The 14,095-nt window shown below is 44.2% G+C and overlaps 1 protein-coding gene across 8 annotated transcripts in view; it reads left to right on the top strand.

Annotated features, from left to right (window-relative positions):
- Window positions 1-14,095, top strand: part of LOC108941080 (diacylglycerol kinase zeta-like) — a 131,077-nt gene that overhangs the window by 105,327 nt on the left and 11,655 nt on the right. For all 8 annotated transcript variants that reach the window (XM_018763541.2, XM_029256273.1, XM_018763538.2 and 5 more), the window contains 4 exons: window positions 9,917-9,951; window positions 10,995-11,044; window positions 12,079-12,199; window positions 14,008-14,044. In XM_018763541.2, the coding sequence (XP_018619057.2) occupies window positions 9,917-9,951; window positions 10,995-11,044; window positions 12,079-12,199; window positions 14,008-14,044 (243 nt within the window). The remainder of the gene's footprint in view (window positions 1-9,916; window positions 9,952-10,994; window positions 11,045-12,078; window positions 12,200-14,007; window positions 14,045-14,095) is intronic.

Genomic DNA, 14,095 nt, shown 5'->3' with positions numbered 1-14,095 from the left:
TACCGACGATTCCTGATCACCTTCCAACTAATTTTTTTTTTTTTTTTTTTGAGATACATATTACACACACACACACTTTCAGAACCGCTTGTCCCATACGGGGTCACGGGGAACCGGAGCCTACCCGGTAACACAGGGCGTAAGGCCGGAGGGGGAGGGGATACACCCAGGACGGGACGCCAGTCCGTCGCAAGGCACCCCAAGCGGGACTCGAACCCCAGACCCACCGGAGAGCAGGACTGCGGTCCAACCCACTGCGCCACCGCACCCCCCAGATACATATTAATTCAATTCAATTTATTTTTACAGAGCGCTTTAACACAGGCGTAAGGCAAAACAAACAAATGGATCATTTAAGAAAGAAGACAGTTGATTAATGACTACTATAATCCACTACTTTTATAGAGCTATAAGTATGCCTACTGGCCATGGAGGAAAGGAACAAAAACTCCCAGTTGAAAGTTGAGGGAGAAAAAAACCTCTGGCAACCACTGGCTCTTGGACCCCCAAAGGTTTTTTTTTCTTGCACCACCCAGGAGCCTAGGTTTAGTAACAATTCTAAGCCAGTTAACAAGTAGTAATGATATTGTTGCTATATGGTATCTTGAATCCCCAGCTGGTAGTTGGTCATCATCCTCAGTCAGCATGGGATTCGTCTGTCACCACTGGCTGCCCTCCTCAGGTCTCGTGTAGCGAGGCAGCGCTCGACAACAAGGAAGAACAGAGTTGGTAATTTGTGACTTAAGTCAATTAACATTTACACTAGAGTAGCTGCGTGAAGGTTTATCCGGGCATGATCTTAAAGTTACAGAGCACCAATATTTACACCGTACGTGAGCTTAAGAGATCGCGGGCAAAGCGAGTCTGTTCCGGCACGCCGAGCGAATCCTGAGAGAAGCGTCCCCGCAGGCCGTCGTTTAAATCACGAGCTCTGCCGTAGTAATCCCGCGTCTGCAAAGTCGTGACCGCACGGATTTATAGATTTCATCTGGGAGGGGCCGCTGCATACGAGCTTTGACAGCGTAGGTCAAAGTGCCATTAAATGCAAAATATTGGCGGACGGTACCGTGCAGCTTGTATTCCGTTGTTTACAGGAGGAATCGCTTTGGTTTTATAGCACTTCTCAAGATGGTCCACGAGGAGAGAAAATTGGCAGTATTCTGTACATGGACTGCTGTATGTCAGCTACAGACTTCCCCCAGAAATTGAATCTTCTGTGAAATATGAACTTACTGGGCTTCTCCTTGATATTAAAACCAACACAACGGCAGAATGTTTGATAGGGAAAAATAGTTTTTTTCAGATTTGTTGTGGTCAGTCACCCCGGACTGAGGGAAAGCCAGTCGCTCCGGTGCTGTATTTATTGTATATGTTGTGTGTGCTCAGTATGTATATTGAGACTCTACAGCAGCTGGATGGGAGCAGATCAGGGTTCAGATCACCTCCCAAACTGTAATGCCTGGGGTCAGAGGTCACTGTTGCGCATCAATGTCCTATTTCCAGCCTCAGTAAACACAGTGAAAAACCTGTTTCTGTAAAAAAAAAAAAAAAAAAAAAAAACCCACAATTTCCATGTATATTTACATGGATTCTGCCCGTGATTATTCTGCATGTTGCGCTTTTGTTCACCTCTTTGTTTTTTTTTTCTTTATTTCATGTGGCTTCAGAGGAGGGGTGCAAAAATTATGGGTGTTCATCGCACTAACACAACCACTGCAGGTTTCAAACCCACCACCAGGGGAGAGAAAAGCCCCCCAACCCTTGGGGTGCTCTCCACACTTACAGCCCCATCCCTTAAGTGTCTCTCCCTCTGTCAAGTGTCCCCTCCGTATTCACTGACCCCTTTTCCAATGTCCACTTTACATTTACAGCCCTCATTCCACCCAAGTGTCCACTCCTCATTACACCCCTCCTCCCCCTCCCAGTGTCCACTTTACACTTCCCACCCCCCCAAGTGTCCACTTTACACTTACAGCCCTCCTTCCCCCCGTGTCCACTCCTCATTACACCCCTCCTCCCCCCCAGTGTCCACTTTACACTTACAGCACTATTCCACCCCAGTGTCCACTCCTCATTACAGCCAAGTGACTCTATTACTACCATTTATATAGTCCCGAAAATGCACCGATCTTGCAGCACAAGTAGACACGTCACTCTAAAGACTGCCGTTGTCATGTTTGCTCACATCGGAGCTCCGACACATAGCGTTCCAGTTTCCTTGGGAGTATCACCTTAACGCTCTTCACAGCAGCTGTTCCCCACGGGTTGGATGGAGCTTGAGGAAGTGCTGCTGCTTGCTGGAGCGACGCTGCTGGCTCGGCTCGCCAGTTGGATCCTGTCAGTGTTTGGATCCTCTCTATGTCATTGTGCCCTGAAGTGTCTTTGCTATCAGTAGCTCGCACGCACAGGGGTTGTAGTCGGAGGCAAAGTCGTAGCCAGCTGCGAGGGCAGAGCGAAGCTGATCTCGGCTTGTCGTGGCACCAGGCAAAAATAAACTTGGCCCGCTCTCAAACATCAGCGAAAACGACCTCGGTGGCTTCGGTTAATGGATGCTGGGCAGTTCCCAAGGGCTGCACTCCATTAAATTTCCCAGTAGCTTGAAACACAGTATGTGTACGGCTGTGTAACTAATTCACAGTTATGCATAATACACACACACACACACACACACACACACATTTTCAGAACCGCTTGTCCCATATGGGGTCGCGGGGAACCGGAGCCCAACCCGGCAACACAGGGTGTAAGGCCGGAGGGGGAGGGGACACACCCAGGACGGGACGCCAGTCCATCGCAAGGCACCCCCAGCGGGACTCGAACCCCAGACCCACCGGAGAGCAGGACTGTGGTCCAACCTACTGCGCCACCGCACCCCCCACAGTTATGCATAACATCCTTTATTAAAATGATATACTATTTTTGTATGGTTAAGCAAGGAACACGGCGCTGTATGGAGCAGCGGCAGCATCCATACATTCTCTTCTTTACATGCAGTAGGAAGTTACTCTGCGGTCGCAATGTATTTGGGTACATCGTTGTTTTTTTATTTTTTAAACATTTCAGAAGTATTTTTTTAAATTCCCCACATAATTTGACATATCGACTTCTGCACTTATTTTTCACCAGTGTTCCACTGAATGTGCTTTTCTTCTGTGGTTTTTTTGCTTGCACACCACAAGATGTCTTTCTCCAAGTCACGTTCTTCATCCCGTCTCTCTGTTTCCAAGAATCATCAGGAAATGAGGCCTGATGGGATCTCCGCTGAGGGACCAGAACGTGGCCCACAAATGGGAACATTTCCATCTAACAGCGGCTCCACTTGTCTCGGCGCTTCTCTGACTCAGAACTTCTTCGTAGGCCCTTGTCAATACTTGGAGTGCATGTCTCCATTTCCCAGCAAGGCCACCTACAAGCCTTGGAACCGCTAACCAGTGCATGTCCGCAGAAGGATCATATCATATCGGCCAGGGTCGATTTCACTGGAAGAAACATTGAGAGAGCCAACAACCCCTCCATTCTGGTTTTTACAGTTCTTACCAAAGTGACATAAGTGTCCTTGCATCACCAAGAAAGTCAAGGACAGAAATGGAAGTTAATTCTTTAGAGGAGTGTCTGCTAATGTGGTGTCATCAAGCAGCGAGTTGGGACCTTCAAGCCATCTCATGGATCACCGAGCTCACCTCCATGGACCTCCGTTCCAAGTCTCTCAACAAAGCCAGTAGTGTGGTGTGGGCCAACAACAAGGGATGGACACAGACAAAGAGCACAGAACATGATGCGCTGAAATGTAGCATGTTGTAGAGTTCGCTCCATACACAACCATAGTCTGTCTAGCTGCGTGTGCCGTCACTAAACGGATCAGTTCCGTCAAGGTGACTCAAAGAGTTTTTCTCCATTCTCTGTCATAGAAGACTGATTCCATAGCAAGTCTCCAACTTGCTTTCACCTTCAGTAGCTTTCAGCGTTTCGGTACAAGCAATGATGCCAGATGGCTGCCGTGTCTGATATAGGTAAGCGTACAGGGAGAAGCAGCTGAAGGAACTGTTCATTTAGGCTCATTTCTCAAATACATCAATCCTTTTTCTTACCACCAGTTGGCAAGTTATTGTTCCCTGACTCCCAATTATGAACTGGTGCATATGTTGTAATTAATTTAGGATTTAGTGTTTTTTCTGCCTGTCAAACAGAGGAAGTGTGCAGTGGAGAAGGTTGTCGCTGTAATAAGATTTTGCTGCTTAATCACCTCCTGTCGGAACAGTCTTCTTGAGAGAAAGCTCCTTTAATACAAGCTGCACAGCCAGTGACGCCGTGAGAAATTTGCTCAAACCAAATATACCTTTGTTCTGCAGCAATAAGGCTAAAATGAGGAAGGGAACCCATGAAAGGTTTGAGGAATCAATTTGTCAAAGGTCAAACCTCTCAAACCTCATTTGACAAGCATATGTTAGCGGTAGATCGCTGATGGACCACTTTCATTTGTTGGGCATAATTTTGTGTGCTGCTGCTGACTTCTGGAGCAGCCACTACATTGTCTTTTAGGATTTTTTTGTTGCACTAAAATAGGGTTTTTAACTACACGAACTTCTTTAGCTGTTTTCTTTGAAGTTGTAATAGGAATATAGGCTAATGTATGCAAGTCTTGGCCTATCCCATTTTGGGGCTGTCTTTCTCTGCCCATGTTTATGTCCACTTAATAACACCCCCACTCCCTAGATGCCTAGTATTTTCTCTGCAGGAGGGAGGCACAGTTAGCTGAGCCTCAAACATCCCTCTGCTGCTTGAGCTTGAGATTAAATGCCCAGAGAGTGTGCTTGAGAAACGCGGAGACCCGGACCAAGGTGCACATCACCAGACCTGGTTATAGAGGAATGAAGATTGCTAGAAACTGGCAATCTGAAGAGGCTGTGGACGACGGGGGGAGATTAGGACAGAGTCAGAATGACCAGGGTATCCAATGTGGAGACGAGTCAAAGTGAGGAACTCCCCAAATCAAAGATGGGAAACATGAGAGTAGAAGTGAATGTTTCTGTTTGAGCTTCTTATAGATTGAGTCTGAACTGGTCCTGTTTTTTTTATTATGTTACAGCAAAATACAGACATGCCTTCACTTAGCAGAGCAACACGGTAAAATTATATACAGGTGGTCCCCGACTTAGGATTGGGTTACATTCCACGAAACCCATCGTAAATCGAAAATATAGTAAGTCGAAAATGCATTTAAAACACCTAACGTATCGAACATCATAGACTAGCAGACGTACGATGGCCATTACGGGCTTACTACCACTGCCCAGCTGTGAGAGAGTATCGCACCGCATGTTGTTTGCCCGGGAAAATATCAAAATTCAAAATTCGGAGTACGGTTTCTACTGAATGTCTATCGCCAGCTCACCAACGTAACGTCGAAAAATTGTAAGTCAAACCACTGTAAGTCGAGGAGCATCTGCAAAGTCACGTGGGCTGAGGTTCAAAGTCCAAGAATTGTGCATTGTCAAGTGCTACACATGTTTTGTTAAGTACTGCATACATACCCAACCACACTTCAGCGTTATACACAATAATTTGCAGAATACAATAAGGGAGTAAATTAAGAGCAGTGACAGGAACAGCTACGGAATGTTTATGACACTAATTCGTTATATTATATATTACGTTGTTTATCAGTCAGATTTTTCAGCACCGTCAGTTATACATTTGTTAGTCTGTTAAATATGAAACATGGTGTTATGCCATTTTACATAACAATAACACATTAAATGGGAAAATGGATTTGGGAGAGAGCATAAACATCACCTACAAAAACTCAGCACATTGTAAATTTAATTGGAAAATAGGTCAGAACCTACCATAATCTGTTGAAAATAAACGATATAGCACATGTAGATGATTAAAGAATATGAAAGCTTATTTTTGCAATACAGCTTTATTTTTTCAGCATGTAGCATTCAACTTCAGTATTATAGTCTTTCTTTTATGTCTCACCTTGGACTACCAGAATGCTTCTTTACACTTTTAGCACTTTGGCTTACTATATTTAATTATGATGCAGTATGAACACAACATACAAAAAATGCGTAGCATGTCGAACATCCACTTACAAAAGCAAACGGGACTGGGCATCCTGCACATCAGGCGTGCATCTTCATCTGCAGTTTTTGGGATGGGACCACATAATTACCAAATTGCAGGCATGTGAATTATGTAAATAATCCTCCCCTGTTTTTTTGTTGCATTATATCCAGATCACATCATTAAAATGTGTAACAGCACAATTGACTGTGCAGCCTTTTGTGGACGCTTCATTATCTTAATAGAAGGAGGAACAGCAAGTTATTCATTGTTACATGTTAACGGAGTTCATGGCTCCACCGCTAGTGAAAACAACACCTTTTTATTTCCTGCACTTCTGCTGCGATGTTCAGGTATCTGCTACCCAGAAGTCTCCGCAGCCTTTCTAAGATATGTACTGAATGAACTTTACTGTGATGTGGCTCTGGAGCTTGATGAGTTAATGTTACTGTGGCAAGTGTAGAAGTGGGGTTTTGGAGCCTGAAATGGGGCGGTGACCCGACTGACCCCTGGGTGGTTCTGATGGCTTACTAATTAAGGACTGTTTTAGAAGAGGCTTCCATGCTCTCTCCGTAGGGGTGCCCAGGAGAACATGAAGGCTCTTTTTGCTAATGGTGTTGGAGGTGCTAAACTGCAACCAGCTGAGCAGCTGCTGCTGATCCTTATGAGTCGCGGTGTGGCTTGCAAACGGATCTGAGGGATACCTCCGTATGGTGGGGCCATGTGGCTTTGGCTTCCTAGATTTATTCCTCTTCCGCTTTTTAACTGATTCTTCAAACACTGCTCAGTCGCCGTTTTGGTTTCCATTTTCCATGTAAAGTGGGCAAAAAAAAAAGTCTGTTGGAGAAGCTGGTTTGTGTGATTCAGCCACGTTTCTGCTGAGCACAGCTTTGCTTGGAGTTGAATGCTCCAAGGAGACTTTGAAATCTCTTTGTGCCTCATAATTGGCCAGAACAGATGCATTCTGAAACTTTAGTGTTTCTCACAGCTTTGAGCAGCATCTAATTATGAAATATAACCTAAATTCTCTGGAAGTAAAAAATCTTACCCTCATTATTAGACCCAACTGGCGATTCATTGGTTTGGTCTGACTTTATTTCCTCAAGATCACGTTTCGTCTTGACCATTTTTAAACTCTTGTTACACCGTTTATATCACAGACGAACGTTTGAAAATAGTTGTGTGTTTTATATTTACGTACATTGCGTTGAACCCAGTTTCTGACTTATCCCGTGATTCGTTCCTGAAAACCACCCAAGTATTGAAAAACCAGAAAATAAAATGAATTATTTCATTATTTCTTAGGTAGTAAAAATTCTAATGCATCTGAAGCCTGTTTCAAGTTCACCTCAAAACCACCCGAAACGATGCCTGGTATCTCGACCCAACCCGACATGCCATGCCTCACAGGCTAAGACCAGCTGTTGCCACTTCAACCAGGACATTAAAGGCAGCTGGTCCGAAGACTGAAGAGAGAGAACTGCTTGGAGACCGTGTTTTGTTGCTCATTTTTAGTTTAAAATTTGTGTTTTTTGGAAAACCTGCTCTCCTGTGCCTAAATCCTACCAATGTGGTCTCCTCCACCAAACTACCGGCCACAATAAAGAAAAAAAGAATATAACCGCATTCAAATTTTCCAGTTTTACTTTTTCACAGTTTGTTCCCACAAAATTATTTTTTGAAAAATCCTTTTTTAAATTCCATTGTCTCTCAGAAGCATTTTTGAATCACACGGTCACTTGGCACAGTTTTCCAATGAGGTTTATCGCGCTGGACCGAATTTCATGGACCCGGTTCGGATGTGGCAGACCACTTAAATGACAGTCCTGACCGATTAAGACTAAGCGGACTTTTTTAAATGATTTTTTTTTTAGCAATAAGTGATATTAATAATCTCAGACTAGATTCCTAAAAAGTCATGTAATACGAGACCCAATAACGGGATTAAGTGTAAATTTACCTTAAAAAGAAATGTCTCTTCTGAAGCACTTTGTTTCTTGTTCTTTAAGAGAGCTTGGCAGTACTCTACTGTAACATTGTGATATGGTAGATTTATTCTCTTGGGGAAGGTTCATCTGTGTTCTTACTATTTAGCCAATTGCCTTTAGGGTAAAGATTTGCTGATAGGTGTGGGTAGGTTGGAACGCCAACACAGGAAATTTTAATGAGTTTTTAACCTCCAGGAAGCTTTAATGGGGTTTCTAGGACTGAGCCATGAGGTACCTCAGGTTGCCTTTGTAAATTCTACTGAGTCAGAGGTCAAGCGGATCTTTAGGGCCTCGGGTCCAGGTTGGTGCCTCCATAGACTCGCAGCAGGCTTGGGAGGTGGGCTCTTTGTCCTGGCCACTGTGGGTTTCTGAAGAATCCCATCTGTCTACAAAGTCCCATTACTCACTGTCAGCTCCGAAGTCATCCTTATTTTTCTGCCACAGTCATCTTTACCCAAAAGCACCACTCTTCACATGGTCTTTATTTAGAATTTTTTTTTCTCAATGACTTAGAAGGCTTTAAACTCTAGTTATAACTTTATTCTGGGGCACTGGCTCACCTGCAACAACATTCGCTGAATAATGTCACAGGGCAGTTTAAGTAATCCAACTCCCTTAATTGACAAAGCGAAGGTTTATTACTGAGAAACACTTGTTCTCTGAAATGGGCTGTGTGTGTGATAACCAGCCCTCCCGTTGAGCACTACCAGTAAAGGCAAGATGTGGATATACCCCCACTAATAATTACAGGAAAGCCAACATGTTTACTAGATTTACATAGTTTTTTACATTCTCTCCGTCGCAAAACTTAAGAAGCAAAAAAAGAGCATTTATTTATTTATTTTTTCCATGGAAGAAAAAAAATGCTGAATATAAAAAAAGTTCCAGGTCCCAAAAGTTTGCTGCTCTGTTTCTTTATTTGGGGCCATTGCATGGAGGTTACTGACGGCCCAGTGCAAACTGGTGTGTATTGGGGCTGTGAAATATGGAAGTGTTTACCAGCTGGGGTGTTGGACTATAATCCAGGGTCTCTGGTTCAAGCAGACTGATGTACTAACAAGTTGCATAGGGCTGGGGGTGCATAGGGAGTGAACAGGAGGTCATCCAGCCAGCGGGCCAGATGATGAATTCTGCTGGAGCCAGGTCCATTGGAGCATGCAGTTCCCACAGGGCCTTTTCCAACATCTTCCCCTGGCCTTTGTCTCAGCTCACGTAGCAGTGCTGGTGGAAACTGGCCCTCTGAACCCTGACAGCACGAAGGCCATTGTAGCTGGTGGTATGATGAGGGATGGGAGGTGTGCACACATGTCAAAGAGAAAGTGAATTTAGGTGAGGTTTTCCTTTCTGCTAGACTCACGTTGAGTTCTGTATCTCAAAGTGGCATCTGTAGGTGTGCGTTCTTTAGGGAGGTGTAGGACTAAGAGAACTAAACTATGCCTGAATGGTGTGTCTTTCTACATTCAGGACTACGAGAACATCTACCAGGGTTCGCTTTAGGTGAGATCGGAATCCACTCTGTTTTTGATTTTTTCATTTCTTTTTTTTTTCCTTTCCCTGCCTCTATGTGAGTACTTCCCACAAGGCTTGTCCATGTCCTCCTATTTAACGGGTCCCTGGAAACCACTTGAGGCACGGGCTCTCCAAGGCTGGGCCTCCCACATTTTTGACATTTAGCTCTAATTTTTCTCTAATGTTTGCGACCGAGCACTTTCGTGCGACTGGTTACCGTGCTTCAGTCGTCCCAACGCAGTACCCTTGAGGATGTATTTTCCGTCATGAAATGTCCTTGCGATGAAAAAAGCTTTACAGATTCCACTGCTAAATATCTTCTTTCTGTCTTTTCTCTTTTTTCTACACAGGCTTGAAGGACCGACCTCGTGTACCGCAGCTAAAGGTAAACTTGCACCGAGTCTCACAGTGGGAGAAGGGAATAGCCAATGTTGATCATAAATACGAAGCGTCTCTCTGATCACGGCTGGGATGCTTGGTGCTTTTGGAACTGCATCAAGGACCATCTCATCAGGCTCCTCTGCGAAGACCCAGTTCCACGGGAGAGAAGTTCACTCTCTCGAAACGACCCCTAAATATCAAGTGGTTTATAAAGGTTATAGACAGGCTGCCTTTTCCTTAACTTATTACAATGAGCCCACCTGAAATTTGCATCTGTCAAGAAAAGATTTTCCAGATCATCTTTCCTCCTGACATTTGAGAGGTGTATCTGATGGTATTTAGGCCCAAGAGCTGCAGCGCTGCCATTAACATTCGCCCGGGCCACATTAGCATTCCGGGCCACTGCTTGGCAGCCTCTCGCTGCGAGCCGAGCAAGGAAACGTTCTCCGAGACCGATCTTGGCTCCGCACGAGCACTTTCTCGACCAGTTGTCCTAATTTAAACCGAGAGCTTTAGCACATGCGAGGGTTTTCAGATCGAAATGTGTAAGTGTTCGCAGCAGAAGATGCCTAGAAGTGAGCGAGGAAGGCTTCGCGTGACATTAAGCGGTTGAGGGTTCTCGGTGGCAGGAGTGCGCGGCGGAGGATTAGTTAATGAGTCTGCGCTCTCGCAGGACGTGTTGTCACCCTGAGCGAGGATTTGCTGCATTAGGAGTGTGTTTGGGAGATCAAATTAGCCTCCAATGTGATCCATCCTCCTTTAACATCCAACAAGTTTTAATGAGCTTTTTTCATGTTGACAAAGTACATTTGTGAATTTGTTTACTTCTTGGAATGTTTTTTAGTTGTATTTGAGCTTGTATCACATATATACTTTTTTTGGGAGGGTCAGTATCAATTTTATTCCAATATATGAGCAAGTCTCTTAGATGAGCAGTTGCGATTAACGTTGAGCAAATGTCATGTAGCAGAAGTATGTGCACTTGGTGCTGAGTAACATGACGCAGCTCCCTCTGTAATCCAGTTTCTACCTTTGACTTTTCTCCAGTACCAGCAGAAATCCTCACTGAATGTGTGAAGAGTAAAGACCATCAGAGGGTAAGTAAGGATAAAGTTTGTTTGTGAAGTTCAAATTTTGGTGGACTACTTCTCCTGGCTTGTACAGTTGTGAGGAAAGGTTTGCGAACCATTTAGAGCTGTGTGGATTTGTGCAGGAGGGCTCCTTAAATGTGATCTCATCTTCACCTACGTCAAAGTAAATATAGGCAGTCTTTTTTTTTTTTTTTTTTGTAAAGCACACACACACGCTCTACATTTCCATATCTTTATTGAACTAATGATTTAAAATAATGATGCTGGAATGTATGTGAACCCTGGTATTTAGTGGAATCTCTTTTATTATCAATAACCTGAACCAAACACTTTCCTCATCGGATCAAAATGCGGGTGATTCCAAAGGGTTCACGATTTTTTTGTCACGACTCTATAAATTTAGACGACTTGAAAATTGCACGGTCCTCTTTCAGCGTCACAGCCTAGACGAGGGGCGTCAAATGTTCAGCCCGAGGGCCGAATCTGGGTTTTTGTGCGGCCCAGCACGAGCGGGGAATTCCGTAATAAATTGTTATTAGCAAATTATTTAATTATATAACGGTGGTTTCTTTGAAGGGGGACCAGCTTTGACAGGGGGTACAACCCACCTCTGTGAAATACAGCTTTGAAAGTTATTAAATTATATAGCTGCCATTTCTTTGGAGGGGAACAGTTCCTCCACTTCCCTGAAATCACTTTCTCGAGGTTTGGATTAACGTTTGGACTAACAAAGGAACAATATTACATCAGTTTTTCTGTGCTGCAGCATTTTTGGAGGATATTGTTTTATTAACTTCCAATAGCTGTGTGTAGTGCTTTCCCACTCTGCTAGTCCTTATCTTCCTTATACTAATATGATGTGCAACACCGGTCCGCAGCCTGCGCCATAAAACCAGTTTGACACCCCTTGTCTGGATGGTGATACCTCATTTTAACAGTTAATATGAGTTCATTTCCTTTATTTGTCCATCACTTGTGTAAAGTTAAGAGTTTCCTGTGCAGATGATGGTTTCGGTAATGGTGGGTGTTGCCTTCCCCAGCTTAGGGAGCTTCATGAGCAGGGGGAAGACCTGGAAGTGCAGGACTCCTGCGGGCAAACTTTATTGCATCACGCCGTGGACGTGGGCAGCAAGGAGATCGTGAAGTACCTCATTGACAACGGTACGACAAACCTTCACGGCGGGTCGCGAAGAACCTTAGAATTTGAGTGAACTCGGGACAGATCTGTTTGTCTTGCCATTTGTATAAAAGTACAGAAAAATAACAGTATTTTAAATACTTACGTTTTATTCATTTAGCTGACGCTTTTCTCCAAAGGGCCTTAAAATGTTAAGATTACAGTTATTCACCATTTATATAACTGGGTAGTTTTTACAAAGCAATTTAGGGTAAGTACTTTACTAAAGGGTATTACAGCCAGAGATCGAACCTGCAACCTTGGGATCCAAAGACAATAACGCTACCCATTACACTACCAGCTGTGTTTTGTGTTTAACTTCTCTAAAACAAAATAGATCATATGTTAAAGGCAAATGAACGTAGAAAAAAACTTTTTTTTTTTTCCCCCCTTTTTAAGTATTGTAAGGAGGTTAAATAGGGGAAACTACACACACAGTCTGAAACTGCTTGTCCCAAGCAGGGTTTGCAGCAAACCAGACCCTAACCCAGCCATACTGGGCACAAGGTTGGAGGGGATACACCCAGGACAGGACACCCATCTATCACAAGACACCCCAAGCAGGACTCGAACCCCAGGCCCACCAGAGAGCAGGCCCTGGCCAAACCCACTGCACCATCGCACCCTAGGGGACACTAGTGGGGCATAATTACACATGTTAATTACAGAGCAACACTAATTACATTCATTTAATTTTTACATCACTGGTGTTCATCTCTTCAGTGAGAAATCGTTTTAATATTAATCACAGTCGCGAAAGGGTCCATGGTGTGACATTATAGGGAAAGGCACTGTGGGTTGATATAGTTCTGCCTTCATATCTCCAGGACCTTTTAAAGTAAAACTGAAAATTGAAGGATGTTTACAGTGGAGCACAAACATTGGATAAATCATTCCATAACCGTGCAGAAATAGAGGAATATTGACAGAATAATGCTGCCATTTATTTCAAGGTGCATTTATGATTTTTATTTCATTTTTAAGATTTTGACACATTATCCAAGTAGCTGTTTCTACTTGAGACAAAAAAAAAAAAAAAAAATCAACACTTGGACCCAATTTACCAGAAAGTTGTGTTTGCGATGAAAATATAAAACTTCAGTTCCCATGAAGTGAAACGTAAAGGCATATTAATGTAGCTTGGTTCAGCTTGACATCTGACGTTTTTTGTACCGCTCCGTATGTTCATGGGGGGCACGGTGGGCTTGGCTGGGTTCCGCTCTCTGGCGGGTCTGGGGTTCGAGTCCCGTCCTGGGTGCGTCCTCTCCCCCTCCAGCCCTGCGCTCTGCGTTAGGCTCCGGTTCGCCGCGACCGCACTCGGGACAAGCGGCTTCAGACTGCGTGTGCGTTCACGTACAGCACTCTGTGGTAACATCCACAAGACGGCGAGACCACACGCCTCTACCTCTCACTCGCTCGGGTCCTTAATGGTACACGAACCTCCCTGGCGCTCGGGCAGGAAAACATCCTGTTGTTTTGTTCAGCGGCGGCTCGGCGCATCGCTTGTAGCGTGTGAACAGACCGCACGGCTCACGCACGTTGGCCGGAACGCCACTCCAAAAAAAAAAAACCGCTCCACTTCTGCAAGGCATTTAATGAATCTCCAGAGACGCGGTTCTTAAACGTGTTCCCAAAAATGAGCGGTGATGTTCGGAAATGTAGGTGTGTGTGTGTATGAGAAAGAGAGGAGCTCGTGCCTCTCCTTTGCATTCTTCTCATTTTGTTCTTCATATAGGGAAACCGATGACCTTCTAAGTAATTTATTGTGTTTTTTTGTTCCCTTCATGATCAGTGCCCACCGATTTCCTGGATGTAGAAGAAAAAGAGAAGTATGTATCTATCCTATTTCATCACCATCTCATTTTCTTTTATCAAATTTG

Source organism: Scleropages formosus, chromosome 11 (assembly GCF_900964775.1).
Source record: "Scleropages formosus chromosome 11, fSclFor1.1, whole genome shotgun sequence".
Taxonomy (NCBI): Eukaryota; Metazoa; Chordata; class Actinopteri; order Osteoglossiformes; family Osteoglossidae; genus Scleropages; species Scleropages formosus.
Note: the sequence above shows the minus strand (reverse complement) of the source record. Positions and strands in the feature narration are given on the sequence as shown.